The following is a 21,004-nucleotide window of genomic DNA, read 5'->3' as shown; positions in this document are numbered from 1 at the left end:
GTCAGTCATCATGTCTGAGCAAAATATGATAGGGACACTGTGTATTATTAGATCGATAGATGTCGCGGTATTGTGTAATGGAGACTCAACATGACCAACCCATATCATGTTTCTCATTTTTCTGCCCAGCCTTTCACAGTTTTTGGTTCTTCCCATACCAGCAACATGGCGAAAAATCGTGTCAGCTCCCTCTAGATGAGTTTCATGTTAAGTTAAACAAATGCAAATTTCTTGACCGACGAGTATTTTGAAAAATGCATCTTTAGATGAGAGTTCATGTATTTTTGCTTAATATTTAAATCAATATCGTTTTTTTGCCGCTGGGAGGCATTAAATAATGCACAATATTTACATTTTCATTTAAACAAGTTGCCCACTCGTGGAAACGTACTCCCGCTTATTGCATCATCCAAGTAGATGTCAACGAAAATAAACATGACATATCACTCCCACTAATAAAACAATGGCATGAAATGACAGCAAAAGGAAACCAGAATAAACCCCAAAATGCTCAAAGCAAGGCAAACCCTGCAATGACAGATACTTAGAGGTAGAGTGCGTCATTTGAGGAGGCATTAAATAGTTGAAAGTTAAATATTTTCTCCATTAAGTATGTGTTATCAATCCCCAAATGAGTTCAAAGAGCCCTTATGCTTTGTTTCCCGCTTCGGGTATCTGCTTTTATCTTACTTATATGAGAGCTGTTTAGGGTGGGACACATTAGATTGAGGAAAGGGGGCTGGGGGGAGTGCTGGAGGGTGGCATCATGCCCGTACTCACAAAATGTTCTTATTTTTTTATTTGTAAGTCTAGTATGAAAATGGTGAAAGTAGTAAGAGGCCTTCTTTAAGGACAGTCCAAGCACCAACCCAAATCCCCAAAAAGATGAAAAAGCACGTTCAAGAAATGCACGCAGTTGCACGCGCATCATAAATGAGCTGACTAAATCTGCAATCATGACTAAAAGAGATGGCGGCATTTATTATCATAGATCCAATTTCCTGGGAAACTCCCCAAAATCAGTAAGTTATTGGCATGTTTTTGGATTGCAACTGTTCTAATTACATTTTTGCTCAACTAATCCAAATTGGAAAATCAATTACAATGACACTCCTAGGAGCTTCATTATCACTACATTGTTTGGAAGAATGTCCTCCAGTATATCATCCCATAATCCTTTGACCGGATGCTCTTCTATTAATACGAGCATTGTTACATTCCCTTTTGTCTCCTAACAAATCCTATTAAGTTTGGGATTTGATCAAGCCCAGCTCGCCACACCATTGTTTTTGCAAGTTCCTCATTTTGCTCTTTTGTCACAGGAAAGACGTGCAAGGCTTCTGTAACAGAATACCGGGGACACATGAGCGCTAAAGTTGGATGCTCTTCAGTGCCAAAGGTGTATTAAGGAGATTACCGTAAAGACCCAAACAATGTCGGAGCTTAAGGGACACAACATGCGTGCCAGAAAAAATAGTTACATGAGGTAGGCAAAAAAAGAAAGTTTTTCTCTATGGCACCTTATTTATTCCAGTCAAATTTACAACCTTTACATGTCAAGTATTTAGAATTAACCATGCTTTGGGAGGTTTTGTAAGTTTCTATTTAAAACTAATTCATTAAATGAGATGATTTGAATTTCTGAGCAAAACCCTCCAAGCCTGTTTAATCCCCTGCTGACAGCAACAGTGTCCATCCATAAAGCTTAAATGAACAATTAACATTGTTGTCATATAAACTTTATTCTATTTGTTCAGCTATCATAATATTCCCCTCGAGGATCCTTAAGTCATCAGGCTGCGATCGGCTATTGATCGGCAATGAAAGGTGATACCGGACAAAAGGCGCCTAAGAACATGCCCAAACAGAGCAAGTCACGAAAGGCCCAACTCTATAAAAGAAGACTGGCTGGCTGCCCTCAAGGAAAGACGGCCAACGGGTCAAGGTGAGGTTCTCCCTGTCTTATTTGAGGCAAGCCGACGGCTTCTAAAACAATGCAGAGCATGACCGCCCACTGCCAGACATCGTAAAGTCTCAGCACAATTCGGCAGGCATTCGGGAGGAACGCTGGCTCCTTTCTTTGTGGGCTTCTTAGGAATTTGTTCAATTGTTTGTGCTTACTTTGCTCCATCTTTTCAGAATCATCATCCTCTACCAGCATTCACTGCTCATTCTACTGAGGGAGGGACAAGAGTAAGTTGCCGCTGTTATTATCATACGTCGCCCTTCATTTCACTTATCCGTTGTTGGATATTTGATGTCGATTTGAAGTGACATTTAACATTTGTTCTTCTTCAGACACCATGGATCAATATTCGTCATGTTTTCCATCAATCACATGATCCATCCATCCATACACCCATCCATCTATCTATCCATTGATCTGCCCATCCACCAACTTTTTTAATATCTATCTATCTATCTATCTATCTATCTATCTATCTATCTATCTATCTATCTATCTATCTATCTATCTATCTATCTATCTATCTATCTATCTATCTATCTATCTATCTATCTATCTATCTATCTATCTATCTATCTATCTATCTATCTATCTATCTATCTATCTATCTATCTATCTATCTATCTATCTATCTATCTATCTATCTATCTATCTATCTATCTATCTATCTCACCATACACAAATAGTACGCAGAAAAAATATAGTAAGATAATTAAAATGATATTTAAAATAAGCAACAATATCTTCCATGAGCGCAAATAATTCTATGTGGAAATGGCTTTTGTTTTACTTTTTTTCACCTGCATTTTTTTCAGTTTAAAAAGAAATGTTACTGAAAGATAAGAGCTATTTATGGTATGTGTTCATCCATCATTTTAGAATACTATAAGCATCCATACTTCCATATTTTATTATAATCTACACAATGTATAAAATATTGATCTACTGTGTAGATTATACATCCAACTACACAGTAGTCTAGCATATTCTGTACATCATATATCCATCAATCCATCCAACTATAAAAGGGGTGCAAAAATTATTTTCGCTGTCCTCATAGGGCCTGATTTCTTATAAATGTAACTACTCCTTAACGTAAAATAACATTTATTGCGTATTCATATCACAAACATTCCAGTTGTATAAAAGAAACTATAGCTATACCTATACAATAGGTTAGTAAATAAAAATAACAAAACCTACTTGAATTTCTCAATTCCACGTGGTATTGAGATGGAAACGTTGCAGTGTAGTGGCACTGAGCCATCAGATCGTAGGTATCATAGTCGACGGACATTGTTGGAAATTCAGTTTTTGGTCAAAGAAGTCTTGAACCATTAAATGTTTTTGAGATTAAATGTTTGAGGAGTATGTTAGGAGTGACAAGATTGGCTAGATTAAGAAATCAAATTGTGAGAGACAGAACTGGAGTAGCCGTAGAACTGAGCAGGTGTGTGGATGAGAGTACTCGGTTGGTTTGGACACATGGAGAGGATGGATGAGGAGCAAATGTTGAAGAGGATCTACAGAGCTGAAGTCAATGGAAGGAGACCAAGAGGAAGGCCGCGGTTGACGTGGATGGATGGTGTTATGAGTGCACTGCAGGAAAGAGGTCTAAATATAGTGGAAGCTAGAGCTCTTGTTAGTGTTATTAATGAGTGGAGAGGTGTTGTAAAAGGATAGTGGGGTATTTGGACGCATTCTAAGGGATGGGCAGGGCACCTGTTTGATGCGGCAGGGGTAAACCAGTGAAAACTGTCGGGACCTGCTGTTAAACAGAAGAGTATGTTGGGTCCCCCTGACCCGGGTGACATGGCCGCTTTCTTGTGTCCCGTTTCATCTGGAGGGACGAAAGCATGACCAACTTGGGTGCCGAGGTGCTTAACTTGTTTGGGTGTTTGGGCATTTGGGTTGGCCATGGTCCAAAGATTTTTGTGTGTGTTTTTTTCTACTTTTTCCCTTTTTTATTTTCTTTGTTTTTGTATGTGTTTGGGATACGACCAGGGTAGATAGATAGATAGTCTTGAACCATTTATTCCTTGATGCTCAGACATTGTATGCCCCTGTGGGCCCTGTAGAATGATGTTGCGGGTCAGATGTGCCCCACAGTCCATGAGTTTGAGATTTGTGAACTATACAGTTTTCAAAATAATATTTAGACAGCATTTATCGATTCATCCATCGGTCTGCTCATGCATCTATCCATCCATCAAGTTACGTCTTTAACCATGTATTTAGCTATCTAGCTATTTTTGTGTGTGTTTGGTGTAATTATCCATTCCTCCGCCAATCCATAAAAGCATCATTTACAAAATATCAGAAATTACATCAGAGTTCATTATCACTCAAGCTAACAAATGTGGGCCGGTTGCTTTCCAGTAAAACATCATCATGAGTGGGGACGCAGAGATGGAGTGCTTCGGCCCTGCGGCCATTTATCTCCGTAAGCCAGAGAAAGAGCGCATCGAAGCCCAGAACACACCATTCGACGCCAAGACCTCTTACTTTGTGACCGAAGCCAGCGAGATGTACCTCAAGGGCAAGCTGTTGAAGAGAGAGGGTGGTAAAGCCACCGTGGAAACTCGATGCGGAAAGGTCGGAACTGTGGTATTATGAATGAGGAGAACTATGTTTATTCAAAAGAAGAGTAATTTCATTAGATTTGCACATTTTTGTCATGTGCTCTTATTTAAATTATATTTAAAAGATCACTTTTCTTGTTCTGTGATTGACAGGGTTAATAAAAGCTCTTGCTGTGTGACATGTTCACATAAAAGTGCCTCAACTTTTTCCAAATCACATTTGCCAGAGACAATCATCCACCATTGAAAAGGCATTTTAAAAATGTGCTCCTTGCCTTCAATTTCGCATTTACTTTTGCTAGACTCTGACGGTGAAGGAGGATGAAATCTTCCCCATGAATCCACCCAAGTTCGATAAGATTGAGGACATGGCCATGATGACGCATCTCAGCGAGCCCGCTGTGCTGTATAACCTCAAAGAGCGTTACGCAGCATGGATGATCTACGTGAGTTTGGTTCAAATTGGACAATGAATCCAAAGTGTTAAATAACTTGAGATTTCTCAACAGCTTGAATCGTTTTTCAGACCTATTCCGGGCTGTTCTGTGTCACTGTGAACCCCTATAAGTGGCTCCCAGTGTATGACTCCAAGGTTGTGTCTGGATACAGAGGCAAAAAGAGGATTGAGGCTCCTCCTCATATCTTCTCCATCTCCGACAACGCCTATCAGTTCATGCTCCAAGGTATCATTTAGCTGCATACAGTCTTCATTTACCTCGTTTACACTGGAGTGGCATGTCTAATCGCGTTGCAAACAGTGTTGACTATCTGGTTATCAATGACTATTATTTTCTAGTCTTACTATTAAAAATGCATTTCATTGCTTTTTTGCAGATAGAGAAAATCAGTCGGTTTTAATCACGTATGTGTGCCTCATTACTTCTAAAGAAATGATCTTATTAACAATGAGTAAACCATTGATAATTGTTATTAATTCTTCAGCGGAGAATCTGGTGCAGGAAAGACTGTCAACACTAAACGTGTCATCCAGTACTTTGCAACAATTGCAGTGGCTGGAGGAAAGAAGCAAGAGCACACTACTGGCAAAATGCAGGTACAAAAATAAAGAAAATCAAATGTATAAAATAAAGGATGTAATTTCTCAGGGAATTCCTCAAGAAGTCAATAAGACTGAATTGAAAAAAGGTATTATACAATGAAAATTATACACACGATGCATTGAATTAAAACAATGGCAGTTTTTTTTTCAAAATGATTTAATATTGGCCATCTGGTTTCTCATTAAAAATATTATTTTAGCAGCATATGATTTTTTTATTTTATTTTGTAAAGATGGGTAGCTTCATTTGAGGTTTCATTAAGAAAGTTAAATATTTTCTATTAAATAAATGCCCAACTGAGCTTAAAGAGCCATATGCGTTATTTTCCACTGCACTTATATGTTTCTATCTTACTTGTAGCTAATCTGTTTGGGGCGTAACCCCATAGGTAGGAAGAATAGGGGTTGGGGGGGAATTCCTGGGACTGACGTCATGCTCGTCCCCACAGGTTTTTCTTCTTCCCGTTTGTTAGTGTAGCTTGAAAATGGTGAAAGTAACAGAAGGCCTGCTTTGAGTAGAGTCCAAACAAGAACACAAACCCCAAGAAGGATGAAAAAAGAGTTTATTCAAGTGCATCTAAGAAATGCACGTACTTGCACGCCCATCATGAATGAGCTGAACAAGGCTGCAATAATGTCAAAAGCCAGTAGATGGCAGCAGCAAGTAGTAAAGTTCCAAATTCTGTACAGCTCCTTTAACTCCAGTGATTTGCTTTTTTACTTGAAAATGCTTCATTTACCAATAGATATGAGTGGGATTTTACAATTAAAGTAGTATAACCTTGCTGTAATTTATGTTTACTTGTCAAACACACAGATTTAGATATTTTTTCTTCTTGTAGGGATCACTGGAAGATCAAATCATCGCAGCAAATCCCCTCTTAGAGGCTTATGGTAACGCCAAAACTGTGAGGAATGACAACTCATCCCGCTTTGTGAGTGTTTATGTTTCTTCACACGATGATTTCTCAAGCTGCTGAAAGCCTAACTAGCTCTTCCTTGACAGGGAAAATTCATTCGAATCCACTTTGGCACCACAGGAAAGCTGGCTTCTGCAGATATTGAAACATGTAAGTCTTGGCACAATGGCCGAGTTGCTTGTGGGATGTTTTCTAAAATCATTGAACTTCAGACCTGCTGGAGAAATCCCGTGTTACCTTTCAACTGAGTGCTGAGAGGAGCTACCACATCTTTTATCAGATCATGACGGGACACAAACCCGAGTTGCTTGGTATGAAGACATTTGGACTTTTGAACTTTGCAGTTGGAATTTACACCGCGTTTTGTTTTCACAGAGGCTTTGCTTATCACAACCAACCCTTACGACTATCCCATGATCAGTCAGGGAGAAATTACTGTCAAGAGCATCAATGATATTGAGGAGTTCATTGCCACTGATGTAAAACAATCTATTTTTCCCCATTGGTGATTGCTATTTTGCTATGAAATCAATTCATTTTCCAGACAGCCATTGACATCCTGGGCTTTACTGCTGAGGAGAAGGTCAGCATGTACAAACTAACCGGGGCTGTAATGCAACACGGAAATATGAAGTTCAAGCAAAAGCAGCGAGAGGAGCAAGCCGAGCCCGACGGCACTGAGGGTGAGATGCAGATCGCTTCACCTTACCATATTTGATGCACATGATGACCAAAATTTTCTTAAATAGGCTAGAAGTGAATGACTTGTTCCCACTTTTAAGTCAAAATTTGTATCAATGTGTTACAGTCGCTGATAAAATCTCCTACCTCATGGGCCTGAACTCTGCTGATCTCTTGAAGGCCTTGTGCTACCCGAGGGTCAAAGTTGGAAATGAGTTTGTAACGAAGGGTCAGACAGTGCCACAGGTATCAAGGAGAAGTTTAGCATGCTGGTTCAATATAACGTCTTGAAATCTTTCCTTATTCATGTTTAATCGTCTCAACAGGTAAACAACTCAGTTTCTGCCCTTTGCAAATCAGTCTATGAGAAAATGTTCTTGTGGATGGTGGTCAGAATAAATGAGATGCTGGACACCAAGCAGCCTAGAAGCTTCTTCATCGGTGTTTTGGATATCGCTGGTTTTGAAATCTTTGATGTAAGCAGGCGGTACTGTATAAGCTTCATTCATTTTCGAACTGTACTCGATGATTTTTTTTTGTTTGGCAGTTCAACAGCTTGGAGCAGCTTTGCATCAACTTCACCAATGAAAAACTGCAACAGTTTTTCAACCACCATATGTTCGTCCTGGAACAGGAGGAATACAAGAAAGAAGGAATCGAATGGGAGTTCATCGATTTCGGCATGGACTTGGCTGCCTGCATTGAGCTTATTGAGAAGGTAGACAAAAAAACCTTTGTCACTTTGAATACTGAAATTTGATACTAACGGTATGTCAAATGTTGTTGCAGCCAATGGGAATATTCTCCATCCTCGAAGAGGAGTGCATGTTCCCTAAAGCTTCAGACACAACCTTCAAGAACAAACTGTACGACCAGCACCTTGGTAAAAACAAATCATTTGAGAAGCCGAAGCCGACCAAAGGCAAGGCAGAGGCCCACTTCTCCTTGGTGCACTATGCGGGCACCGTGGACTACAACATTGTCGGCTGGCTGGACAAGAACAAGGATCCGCTGAACGATTCTGTTGTTCAACTCTACCAGAAGTCTTCAACCAAGTTGTTGTCCTTCCTGTATGCAACTCACGCCTCAGGAGAAGGTATAAAGTGTTTGACAGCACATATAGAACTGAAATAAATCTGAGTGATGAGATTATAATGCACCGACAGCTGAGGGAGCAGGTGGAAAGAAAGCTGGCAAGAAGAAGGGTGGCTCTTTCCAAACGGTTTCAGCTTTGTTCAGGGTAAGATGAAGAAGCTTGATTGGAGGTTCATATATTATTTCATTTATCTGCATCTGGAAATGTGATGTCTTCCCAGGAGAATCTTGGTAAACTGATGACAAACTTGAGGAGCACGCATCCTCATTTTGTGCGCTGCCTAATTCCTAATGAATCCAAGACACCAGGTATGGCCCTTTTAAAATTATTTTGTATTTTTAAAATAAAATCAGTCTATCTATCTAAGCCAAAGATTTCTTACTTACTACTCAATTTTGAAAAAAAGCTTACAATATTTCCTATTCTTAATAATAAATATTAGGTCTGATGGAGAACTTCCTGGTTATCCACCAGCTGCGCTGTAATGGTGTGCTGGAAGGTATCAGGATCTGCAGGAAAGGGTTCCCCAGCAGAATTCTCTATGGTGACTTCAAGCAGAGGTGGTTAGCCAGATACTACTGGTGACACTTGTCTTTTAATACAAATCCTCCAATGAATGACGAATTTGCTTTCAGATACAAGGTGTTGAATGCCAGTGTGATTCCTGACGGTCAGTTTATAGATAACAAAAAAGCCTCAGAGAAACTTTTGGGCTCCATAGATGTGGATCACACGCAGTATAAATTTGGCCATACCAAGGTGGAGTACGATTTACTCTTTTCTTAGGGACTGTGAACAAAGTTGAGGCAAAAGACAATCATTGTCGTTGTTTTCAGGTTTTCTTCAAAGCTGGCCTGCTTGGTACACTTGAGGAGATGCGAGATGAGAAACTGGCTGAGCTGGTAACAATGACTCAGGCTCTGTGCAGAGGTTACCTGATGAGACGAGAGTTTGTCAAGATGATGGCGAGAAGGTGTTTACTCTGTCCTGATTTTTCTGAAGCCCTCCATTTTCGTTATACTTTTATAGTGACGATAAAGGCCATTCATTCATAAAAGACATTTATTCATAAAAAAATCATCCTTGATTCCATTTTCTTTAGGGAGGCCATTTTCACTGTCCAGTACAATGTCCGTTCATTCATGAATGTCAAACACTGGCCATGGATGAAACTCTACTTCAAGATCAAGCCTCTGCTAAAGAGTGCTGAGACAGAGAAAGAAATGGCTCAAATGAAAGAGGACTTTGAAAAAACCAAGGAGGATCTTGTCAAGGCATTAGCCAAGAAGAAAGAACTAGAGGAGAAGATGGTTTCCCTCTTGCAGGAGAAGAATGACTTGCAGCTGCAGATTCAGTCTGTATGTGAATAAGATAGAAATGTATGTCTGAAAAGGCACGATGAAAATACTCTACACTTTATTCAATTTTAACTACAGGAGGGTGAAACCCTTGCTGATGCAGAGGAAAGGTGTGAGGGTCTGATCAAAGCCAAAATCCAGCTTGAAGCAAAACTCAAAGAGACAACTGAAAGGCTGGAAGATGAAGAGGAAATCAACGCAGAGCTGACGGCAAAAAAGAGAAAGCTGGAGGACGAGTGCTCTGAGTTGAAGAAAGACATAGACGATTTGGAGCTGACCCTCGCTAAAGTTGAGAAGGAGAAGCATGCCACTGAAAACAAGGTTTGCTTTTATTTTATATCTCCACATTCACCTAAACCACGGTTTCACTGAAAGGTATGAATGATTCCGCAGGTCAAAAACCTGACCGAGGAGATGACTTCTCAAGATGAGACCATTGCCAAATTGAGCAAAGAGAAGAAAGCCCTCCAGGAGGCCCATCAGCAGACCTTGGATGACCTTCAAGCAGAGGAAGATAAAGTCAACATTCTCACAAAGGCCAAGTCCAAGCTGGAGCAACAAGTGGATGATGTGAGTGGTCCCAATGGTGAAAATAACAAAGTGAATGTGAAATGTTGAACATATTAATTCCTCACAGCTCGAAGGATCTCTGGAACAAGAAAAGAAGCTCCGCATGGATCTTGAGAGAGTTAAAAGAAAGTTGGAGGGTGATCTGAAGCTGGCTCAGGAATCTATAATGGATCTTGAGAATGACAAGCAGCAGTCTGATGAAAAAATAAAGAAGTATGTTGATATATTTATTGTACTTAGCAATTGAGATAATGAATTTAATACATTCGTTCGGCCAATGACAACTTTCAGGAAAGACTTTGAGGTCAACCAATTGCTATGCAAGATTGAAGATGAGCAATCTCTTGGAGTTCAATTACAGAAAAAGATCAAAGAACTTCAGGTGTGACACAAAAAATACATTTCAATATTTTGAGATGATAAAAATTCACTTTTGTTTCTGTCAGGCACGCATTGAGGAACTTGAAGAGGAGATTGAAGCTGAGCGGGCTGCTCGCGCCAAGGTAGAGAAGCAGAGGTCTGATCTCTCCAGGGAACTTGAGGAGATCAGTGAGCGCCTGGAAGAGGCCGGAGGGGCAACCTCCGCTCAGATTGAGATGAACAAGAAGCGTGAGGCCGAGTTCCAGAAGCTGCGTCGTGACCTGGAAGAGTCCACCCTGCAGCATGAAGCCACTGCCGCTGCTCTGCGCAAAAAGCAGGCCGACAGCGTGGCTGAACTGGGTGAGCAGATTGACAATCTTCAGCGGGTCAAACAGAAACTGGAGAAGGAGAAAAGCGAATACAAGATGGAGATTGATGACCTCACCTGCAATATGGAGGGAATTGCCAAATCAAAGGTGAGAGATTTTCAATGACCTTCAACTGACTGATAGTCTTGCTCATTTTCACTTTTATTTATCTTGAATTACCATATATTAAACCTGTTTTTGCAATGGGTTAAGAAAAAATAACGACTATTAATAAAATTATCTCATAAACTTTCCTCATGTTGAGGTTTATGAGTTTTTCCTTGCCTTCATGTTGGTTCCAGATCAGGGGATGGTGTAATAATAGTCTGAAAAAATAGTCTGTGTAACAACCTGTGAAGCCCTTTGAGACTCTTTGTGATCAAGGGCTATATAAATAAAAATAACTTGACTTGACTTGTCATAAAGCCAATGGTAGACCAGTTGGACTGATTTGAAAAAAAATATTTGTTATAAGTCCAGATGGCAGATGAGCAGTCAGCGCGACTGCAGAACAGTTTTGAGGTCATGGGTTCAAATCCAGCCTTCCTGTGCAGAGTTCGCATGTTCCGGGGACCCCAGTCTCTACCCCCATTCCAAAATCATGCATATCAGGTTAATTGGCTGGTCCAAATTGTCCCTAGGTGTGAATGAGCGAGTAAGTTGTCTGTCCCTATGTGCACTGTGACTGGCTGGCTACCAGTTCAGGGAGTCCCTGTGACCTTACTGAGGATAAACGTTGCAGATAATGATATACAAACGTTATAATTATTCATATTGCTCCTTATTTTTTGTAGTTTATGATAAATCTTTCTTAGATAAATAATAGCAAACATACTTATTTATAAAAAGTTTGACATGAGTCTTAAAATTCATGTGTATTTGTGTTCATTTTGAGTGTTTTTATTTTACTATTTTTTTGTATACTAAGTAATTTAAAAAATGAGAAATATAATTTATTTAGGAATTACATTTTGGGGAAAAAGAAGAAAAAAAATAAAAAATAAATTAGCAAATCATCTGCCAGTGGAACAAGAACATTTTACATGAAATGTTATTTTATAACCCTTCCCTGACTCTATGCAGTCTAGTTGAACCAAGAATGTCAAATATGATCGGCCCTTACTTAAAATGTGTTTGTCCTTTTCTAGGCTAATCTTGAAAAGATGTGCAGGACATTGGAAGACCAACTGAGCGAGCTTAAGTCCAAGAACGAGGAAAATGTGCGTCAACTCAATGACACCAGCGTCCAAAAAGCGAGACTTCAAACAGAGCATGGTAGTCGTGATCTTACAACCACACAAACTTCTGTTATTGCCTGAATTTAAACAAAACATCAATCCACACAACATACTATGTCGATCTGATCAGGTGAACTTGCACGCCAACTGGAGGAGAAAGAAGCTCTGGTGTCTCAGCTGACTAGAGGAAAAATGGGCTACACACAGCAGATTGAGGAGCTCAAGAGGCACATGGAGGAGGAATTGAAGGTATGCAGGAAAAAAATCAACCTGACGAACGGCGCAAAATTTTCACTTTTGACTCCTTCTGAATGGCAGGCCAAAAATGCCCTTGCCCATGGCCTCCAATCCTCCCGTCATGACTGCGACCTTCTCCGGGAACAGTATGAGGAGGAGCAGGAGGCAAAAGCTGAGCTGCAGAGAGCCATGTCCAAGGCCAACAGTGAGGTGGCTCAGTGGAGAACCAAATATGAGACCGATGCTATTCAGCGAACTGAGGAACTCGAAGAGGCAAAGTAAGTTTTGGCTTTTTCGGTATAGACGTTATTGGAAATTACAGTAATTGGGTGATTGCTCGTTAGGAAAAAGCTTGCCCAGCGTCTCCAGGATGCTGAGGAGTCCATTGAGGCAGTCAACTCAAAGTGTGCCTCTCTGGAAAAGACCAAACAGAGGTTGCAAGGTGAAGTGGAAGATCTGATGATCGATGTGGAGCGAGCCAACGCTCTGGCTGCCAACCTTGACAAGAAGCAGAGAAACTTTGACAAAGTATTTTAGCAAACACCTACTAGTTTGTTTTTCCATCTCTAAACATGCTCTATTATTATCTTGTTTAGATTCTTGCAGAGTGGAAGCAGAAGTATGAGGAAAGCCAGGCTGAACTGGAGGGTGCTCTGAAGGAGTCCCGCTCACTTAGTACTGAGATGTTTAAATTGAAGAACTCCTATGAAGAAGCTCTGGATCACCTGGAGACTCTCAAGAGGGAGAACAAGAACCTTCAACGTAAGACCCGTATCCTGAGTCTCACAATAATCATTTTAATTAGCAAAACCAACTTTCCTCTGCTCCTTTCAGAGGAGATTTCTGACCTGAGTGAGCAAATTGGTGAGACTGGAAAGACAATCCATGAGCTTGAGAAGGGAAAGAAGACCGTGGAAAGTGAGAAGTGTGAAATTCAAACAGCGCTGGAAGAAGCAGAGGTAACAAATAACTTATTCCATACCTAGCCCTACTCTTGAATTTTTGAAAATACACAATACGGTTCGAAATGTTTGGGGTCATCCAGCATTTTTGCGTTTTCCGTGAAAAGTCACACTTTTATTTATCATAGAAGTTGTCCATTGTCTGTGTTGCTGGAAATGGGCCTTGATGTACCTATGAAGATATTGCGATAAAAAGCAGACATTTGCTGCTAGAATATTCATTCACCATGTAACAATGCGTGGGCTGTATTTCTAATTAGTTTCATGTTATCTTCATTCAAATATAAGGAAATTTCGACCCCAAACTTTTGAACGGTAGTGTATTTAGGTACATAAGTTAAGTTATAAGATTTTATAAGTTTCACATGTCTTGGGCAAAACCTAAGCCAAGTCTTGCTTCTACCCAAGGCTACTCTGGAGCACGAAGAGTCCAAGATTCTTCGTGTTCATCTGGAACTAACCCAAGTCAAGGGCGAGATCGACCGAAAGCTGGCAGAGAAGGATGAGGAGATGGAGCAGATCAAGAGGAACAGCCAGCGCGTGATCGAGTCCATGCAGAGCACTTTGGATGCTGAGGTCAGGAGCAGGAACGATGCCCTAAGGATCAAGAAAAAGATGGAAGGAGACCTGAACGAGATGGAGATTCAGCTTGGCCACGCCAACAGGCAGGCTGCTGAAGCCCAGAAACAGCTGAGGAGCGTTCAGGGACAGCTTAAGGTTAGACAGACACAGACAGACAGACAGACAGACAAACAGACAGACAGACAGACAGACAGATACTTTTTCAGCTCAAGGTTGAGATGCTATGAGAGATTTCACAGCAAAATAGGAAAAATATATCGATTTGTTTTTGTTTCCTTCATAAAGGATGCCCAAATTCACCTGGATGAAGCCATAAGAGGTCAAGAAGACATGAAGGAGCAGGTTGCCATTGTGGAGCGGAGAAACAACCTAATGTTGACTGAGATCGAGGAGCTGAGAGCAGCTTTGGAGCAGACGGAGCGTGGCCGCAAAGTGGCCGAAGCTGAGTTGATTGATGCCAGCGAACGTGTTGGTCTGCTGCACTCTCAGGTACTCGGGTTTTAATCTCTGGTACAGGATACCAGTGTTTGGCACGTTACAGAAAAAAAATTAGTTACAGGTACTACCATAACTACTCCATTCAAAGAATAGTTCAGTAGTTCATTACTCTGAAAGTAGCTATCTAGTTACAATTACCGTGTATACTCGCAGAAAAGCTTAAAGATCTATTCCTCCGTTTCTGGGTACTGTCCAAGACCGTTTTCTTTTTTTCTCCACCTATAACGAATTGCAAAAATAATTTTAGAAATTAAAAAAAAAAAAATTCTGCACACTTTTACAGTAAATTCTGTGCTCACATTTGCCCCATTGATTTCCCGTAAGTTTGTGGTTCCTCTATAAGCCATGGCCCCCCTTTCCATGCACTACCTAGCATCCGCTATGGTGACACACAACCAAATATGTGCATATACACTGACTTCCTGATTTGAATAGTTTATTTTATAGTTGTAAGTTTGGCTTAATTGAGAGCAAGAGAATATCTACAAATTCAGCATTCTCGTAATCTGTGCTTGAAACGGCGCTACCATAACTAACCAGGTGTATTTTGGAGTTAAATATAAACACCCTTCAGGGACCGCTTGATCAGATCAAGGAATGTATGTGACATTTTTAGTGGAACAAGTACTCAACAATCAGAGGGCACCATAATTGAGGACCTGGGTTTAAAAAACCCACTGACAGTAATAGATCACTTCCTTCAACAGAACACCAGTCTGATCAACACCAAAAAGAAGCTGGAAGCAGACCTTGTCCAGATCCAGAGTGAAGTGGAAGATGCTGTGCAAGAATCAAGAAATGCTGAAGAAAAAGCCAAGAAGGCAATCACGGATGTGAGTTTCAGTTATCCACCTCATTGAAAATGTTTTTAGTGAGCTCACGGCCGTTGCCTCCTAGGCTGCAATGATGGCAGAGGAGCTAAAGAAGGAGCAGGACACCAGCGCTCACCTGGAGAGAATGAAGAAGAACCTGGAGGTGACAGTCAAAGACTTGCAGCTTCGCCTGGATGAGGCTGAGAGTCTGGCCATGAAGGGTGGCAAGAAGCAGCTCCAGAAACTGGAAGCTCGGGTAAAGATGGCTTCACACGTACATACATTATCATTTGGTAAACCATTTTGTTTCAGGTGCGAGAGCTTGAGGCGGAGGTGGAACTTGAGCAGAGACGAGGGTCCGACGCTATCAAAGGCGTCCGCAAATTCGAGAGACGTGTGAAGGAACTCTCCTACCAGGTTGGTGTAAAAATACACTGCAGTGGAAACATGTGAAAGAGCCACAAGAAGACCAGAAAAAAATCAGTTTCCAGGTGGCCCTGATTTGGAAGAGTTGTAGAAGTCTACCACGAAGTAGGGGTCGGCGGAAAAAAAACACATGAAAAATAAATTAAATATTCACAGATCAAAACATTGAAAATTACAACAAAAAGTTAGCTTTTTAAAAAATGAACAGATTTAACGTAAAAAAAACAACATAAAATTCCTGAAAATTTTAACTCTGCAGTGCAATGAATAAATGATAAAATGGACAAACACAAAAAGCTATTTACAATTCTATTTTAACCAGGTCAGACACAGATCCTCTGAAAAAACACGCAAAAAATATAAATTAAAATTAATAAAACAAAAAGCAACAGATCAGCAGTCTCTAATATTGAAAGATTGAATACATTCTGCTTTGGAGCAATCTATAGAATTAAACAAAGAACAAATTTGGCTCATCAACAAGATGGCGGAAAATTATGTTACCGCCCTCTCCAAATACACAAAGTATTTGTTTGCAGCAAGATAACAACTTTATTTTAAACATTATTTTGATCGGAGCTGGATTTCTTCCTTATTACTGAACTAGAAACATTGAAAAATGCCTTGAAAGTGCTTGAAAAGTGCTTGAATTTGGCCATGAAAAAGGTGTACAAATCCTGGCAAAAGAACCAAAAGGGCTTCCTACTGACTTTATTTTAAAATGATTGTGCAATCGAAGATATTTTACTTGACTTCTTGACATTCTTATAAAGTATTTGTATTTTCATTACATTGCTGCTCTTTTTGATTTGAATCTCTTGTCACTTGTTGTGAAACAGATTTAATAGGATTATTGATATGATTTATTTAGACTTGTTCTAGTTATTTGATAAAGAAATTAGCCTTTTAGTGCCTAGGAATGTCGTGTTTGTGGTCATTTTAAATTAACTTAAGTGGGAAAGGGTTCTTCTGTTCAGTGATCATGATGTTTGGTAGCAAAAAGTATCGGTATTGTGTCGGTATGGATCGGTTCTAACCTGTAATTACTTGGATCGGATCGATACCAAAATTCCCGGTATCGCCCACTCCTACCTGGAAGAAAAGGATCAGATTTAGCTGCTGGTTAAGGTCACACCTTGACAAAATGTCTTGTTTATTCCTCCAAAGAAAGACCTGACTTTGGTTATTTGTTGCCTGGGAACTGTTGGGAATTATTTATCAAAATGTATCGTTTACCAAATTGTTCGAATTAGTTATCTGATTCCATCAACCAAACACAACCTACATTCACCCAACAATGTACACACGCTCGTTTCTTGATGGAAAAGATGAACAAGAAGGCCGACATTTTCACTTGGGGGCAGATTTAATTTCATTAACAATTTAACTAAGTGTACTCCATCGAAAACCGGCCGAATTAGTGTCGTTGGAGTCTCTGGGAAGCCTTCTTCTCAAGTCCTTTAGCTCTCTCTTCTTGGCCGACGTCTCCCCGCAAGATGGCGTCTCGACTCCTCCCATTGGCGTGCCAAGGAAGCCACCCCTGGGCGTCACGATGTCTGGAAAACTCAAAACAATACCGAGCATTTCTACGTCATCCGGACCTTGTTCTCAAAAGTCTTGTTATCAAATTTCCCTAGTAAAAATATTCTGCATTTGGAACAGCGTGACCTGAGGCCTACTCAGTGTAAATCTTCATTGCATTATAAGTCAATTTTATAAAATCCTTTATAGTCCAATGTATAAAATGCTTTACAGTCAAATGTAGAAAATCCTTCAGATCACTCTGGTTTAAACTCAAAACCCAAATTGGATGAAAAATAAATGGGCCGATCCGCAACTTTAACAAATTCAGTTCAAATATCTGGATTGTTTTGTGTAAAGCTACCCAATATTTTGGGATTTTTAAAACACAAAGATCCCATTTTGCGTTTTTTTTTTTATTGGCCCATTTTCCGATGTTTCCTTTTCCTATCGGGACAAATTGAGCCAAGTTGTGGTTTAGTCCACACTTAACTCCAAATCTTTGATTTTTTTTTTGGAACAACCAAATGACCTTGCTAATTGAAGTATGGATAGGGTTTCCTTTTCCTATCAGGTGAGCCGTGCAAAAAAAACATGTGTAACTCTTTTTTTCCATCAGACTGAAGAGGACAAGAAAAATGTCAACAGGCTTCAGGATTTGGTAGACAAGCTGCAGCTGAAGGTGAAGGCCTACAAAAGGCAATCAGAAGAGGCGGTAAGTATTTCGTGCCCCTAAAATGCTTATGCAACAATCTAATTGCCGGCAAGTGTGTAATCCACATCATGGTAAAGAGTTTACACAAAAATCTATTGGAATCGCCTTGAAGGAGGAACAGGCCAACACACACATGTCCAGGCTGCGTAAGGTTCAGCACGAGCTGGAGGAGGCTCAGGAGCGCGCCGACATTGCGGAGTCGCAGGTCAACAAGCTCAGGGCCAAAAGTCGGGAAATCGGAAAGGTGAGCATCGTTTTCCGAATCAGAAAACTTGCTGTCCGTGACGTTTACATGCAGGTGATGTTCCAATTTTAATATCTGGAGCTATGTAAACGAATCGTTTGAATACCTAGAAATGTCACAGGATTACCAGAACAGAGCAAGAGACCCCAGAGCGTTCGTACAATTCTTTATTTGGGGAAGCGTAAGGGTTAGCGGGAGACGTGATCAATCGTAGCGTGGGACGAAGGCAGGTCGAGTTTACCAGGACTGAAGAGAAGATCGTAGCGTGGACGGAAGCAGGTCGGATCGAAGGCAGACGGGCAGAATCAAGTAAACAACAAGGCAGGTAATCGGGAGTGTCTTACGAATACAGGAGTAATCCTCAGACACCCATGTCTCGGTGTAGAATGCTTAAATAGCGAACATTACCCAATCAGAAGGCGCACTCCAGCGCGCCAGATGATTACCCCAGGTGGCTCCACTTAGGTATTCATGACAAGAAATAAGCAAATAATCCTGTATTCAAGGTGTTTGGGAGCGATGTCATTCCACAAAAAGACGCTGTTTCCACATTTAACTTCTGAAAATCAGTAAAGGGTAGCAGTAATTTCATTCGTAGCACATCAAATTCAACATAGTGCCTTGTTTGTTTCCTTAACGCTCCGAAAGTGAGGCCCTTTTCTGCGTCTCGAATGTGTACAAGAAGTATTCGTACATGGCTAGCCAAAAACATAGACTTACACCATATGTTAATGGATAAAACTGTAACATCCACAATATACAAATGGCATGTTTGTCATGGGGGAAGAAATACAAAAATTAATAAATGAAAATGTCCAATACACATGAGGCTTTTTTTAGAGAGTAAGCCCGAGTTTACATGTATCATTCATCTCTGTACTACAAGTCCCACATTGCTTTGGGGCATGAAATATACCGGGTGAGAGATTATGAAAATAAAAAGATTAACCCACGGGTCAGCAACCCAAGTGTCATTTTAAGAAGCCTTTTAAAACAAAATAAAAGGGATTCCAACCTTACAAAACCTTAATAATATTTGTTTTGTCTGTCCTACAGAAACCAGATTTAAAAATCAATATTTCACTCCCTCTTCTTTTTCAGTTTCCAAGTATTTTTTTTAAAAAAAGCTCAGAGAGCCACCAGTGTGGCGCTAAAGAGCCACATGAGGCTGGAGACTCGCGCTCTAACCCAACTATTGCAATCGGAATACTGAAAGTCAGCATACAACCTTAATCGATATATTGTGTGTCTTTCCATGGTTATACATAATGGGAATACTGGCAATATATCGTTTCCAATCAGAATTCAGCCCGCATGTAAACGTACCCACTGTCTCGTAAAGTGAAACTAACTTCATCTTTTCCGTGCAGACAAAGGACGCAGAATGATGAAATACAAGCTCAGTGAGTTTGAAATGAAAATCATAAAATATGATATTTCATTGGAAAGCTCTCCTTATATATTGTAGATGTAAAGTCAATAAATCTATTTTGCAAATTGGAATATTTTTGTTGTCTTTGTTGATATACATCTTTGTTCTTGATCATGCACAGGAAGTAAGTGTGATTAAATTAGAATAAGAATTGTATTTATTGTCACTGATGACAATATAATTAACATTTTTTATAACGAGATTAGACATAGCACTCATGCCAAAAGTGTATCATAGCATTGGTCCAAAAAAATGTGATTAACAATTAAAGTGTAATTAACAATAGCACAGTGAAACATATTGCAATAACTTAAACAGCAAAACACTTCCAAAAATAAGTCAAAAATAGGCACAAAAAAAAGGCAAGATACATATTTTTACAGTCTTGTGTGCTTGTTAAGGGTGGTGATGGCTCTAAGAAATAATCTGTCGCTAAGCTCTCTAGTCCTTGTTTAAAGGGACTTGTAGCGCCCACCAGGAAGCAGAAGGTCATAAAAGATGGTGACCTGCCTGACAGTCCTCTCTAATGTTTTTGGCTTTGCTGCAGTATCGCAAGACGGGGATGTACTCCAGTCTGGGCAGACAGCAGCCATTGATTTTCTGGGCTGTGATGATGAATATGTTTGTAGTTACTGAACGTGCAATATGTCTGCTTCAACCTCGGGATTGGAATCCAGGAAGTGACACTGTCCATAAAGTTTACTTAAAATAAATATTAATAGTACAATTTTAAAAAAGCAAGTCCTTCCTTTGTTCCTGCCTTCCTTCCTTCCTTCCTTCCTCCCTTCCTTCCTTCCTTCCTTCCTTCCTTCCTTCCTTCCTTCCTTCCTTCCTTCCTTCCTTCCATCTCAAAAACCTCAAAATGAGGAAAATGAAGAAACCTTAAGAAGGGACTGCACATGAGGTATTCCCCCTTCAGAATGACCAGGCTGCAACGGATGTTGCAATCACAAATAATACACAGATATTGTCAACATAAGATATAGGTTATTCATATGATATAGAATAGAATTGTGTTTTAAGCTTAGATTTAAATATTTCCACTGAGGTCGAATCTCAGGGGGAAGAGCATTCCACAGCACCGGGCCTGGATGGAGAATGCTCTAGAACCCACGGATCTCTTCTTGGCTCTTGGGATCACTAGTAGACCAGCGGTTTCAACGAAAGCTCCGGACCGGAACATAGGGGGAAATTAAATCTGAAAGCTATGAGGGAGCAAGTACATGCATGATTTTTTTACAATACCAACAGAACCTTGTAATCACATCTTAAGCTAACAGGGAGCCAATGCAGGTTATAAGTTCCTACCGACTATAGGTATTATTGGCCATCCATGTGTCCAGAAAAGAAAGCAAAAAAGACAGGAGGATGGTAAT

General features: G+C 40.2%; 1 protein-coding gene across 2 annotated transcripts; it reads left to right on the top strand.

Moving 5' to 3' along the window:
- Positions 1 to 1,930: 1,930 nt before the first annotated feature.
- LOC148364147 (myosin heavy chain, fast skeletal muscle-like) lies at positions 1,931 to 19,699 on the top strand. Of its 2 annotated transcripts, none has more exons than XM_088338263.1 (40): positions 1,931 to 1,945; positions 2,140 to 2,193; positions 4,346 to 4,561; positions 4,851 to 4,994; positions 5,075 to 5,231; positions 5,383 to 5,410; positions 5,491 to 5,602; positions 6,451 to 6,543; positions 6,615 to 6,678; positions 6,741 to 6,839; positions 6,904 to 7,007; positions 7,073 to 7,211; positions 7,337 to 7,455; positions 7,536 to 7,685; positions 7,757 to 7,927; positions 7,999 to 8,305; positions 8,376 to 8,449; positions 8,526 to 8,613; positions 8,748 to 8,865; positions 8,941 to 9,064; positions 9,142 to 9,278; positions 9,408 to 9,663; positions 9,742 to 9,984; positions 10,057 to 10,233; positions 10,301 to 10,446; positions 10,525 to 10,615; positions 10,680 to 11,069; positions 12,110 to 12,236; positions 12,330 to 12,448; positions 12,518 to 12,714; positions 12,781 to 12,964; positions 13,033 to 13,395; positions 13,807 to 14,115; positions 14,266 to 14,469; positions 15,186 to 15,311; positions 15,376 to 15,546; positions 15,603 to 15,707; positions 17,857 to 17,952; positions 18,065 to 18,196; positions 19,567 to 19,699. In XM_088338263.1, exons 3-40 carry the CDS (start codon positions 4,358 to 4,360, stop codon positions 19,582 to 19,584), a joined length of 5,886 nt encoding a protein of 1,961 aa, XP_088194389.1. In that variant the 5' UTR covers positions 1,931 to 1,945; positions 2,140 to 2,193; positions 4,346 to 4,357; the 3' UTR covers positions 19,585 to 19,699. The 2 variants fall into 2 exon arrangements, with proteins under 2 accessions (XP_088194389.1, XP_088194391.1); XM_088338265.1 differs by lacking the exon at positions 1,931 to 1,945 and having other exon boundaries at positions 2,045 to 2,193; positions 13,033 to 13,198; positions 13,271 to 13,395.
- Positions 19,700 to 21,004: the final 1,305 nt, after the last annotated feature.

Source organism: Urocampus carinirostris, chromosome 6 (assembly GCF_059441175.1).
Source record: "Urocampus carinirostris isolate Australia breed hairy pipefish chromosome 6, RoL_Ucar_1.0, whole genome shotgun sequence".
Classification (NCBI taxonomy): Eukaryota; Metazoa; Chordata; class Actinopteri; order Syngnathiformes; family Syngnathidae; genus Urocampus; species Urocampus carinirostris.
This window is presented reverse-complemented; position numbering and strand designations above follow the sequence as displayed.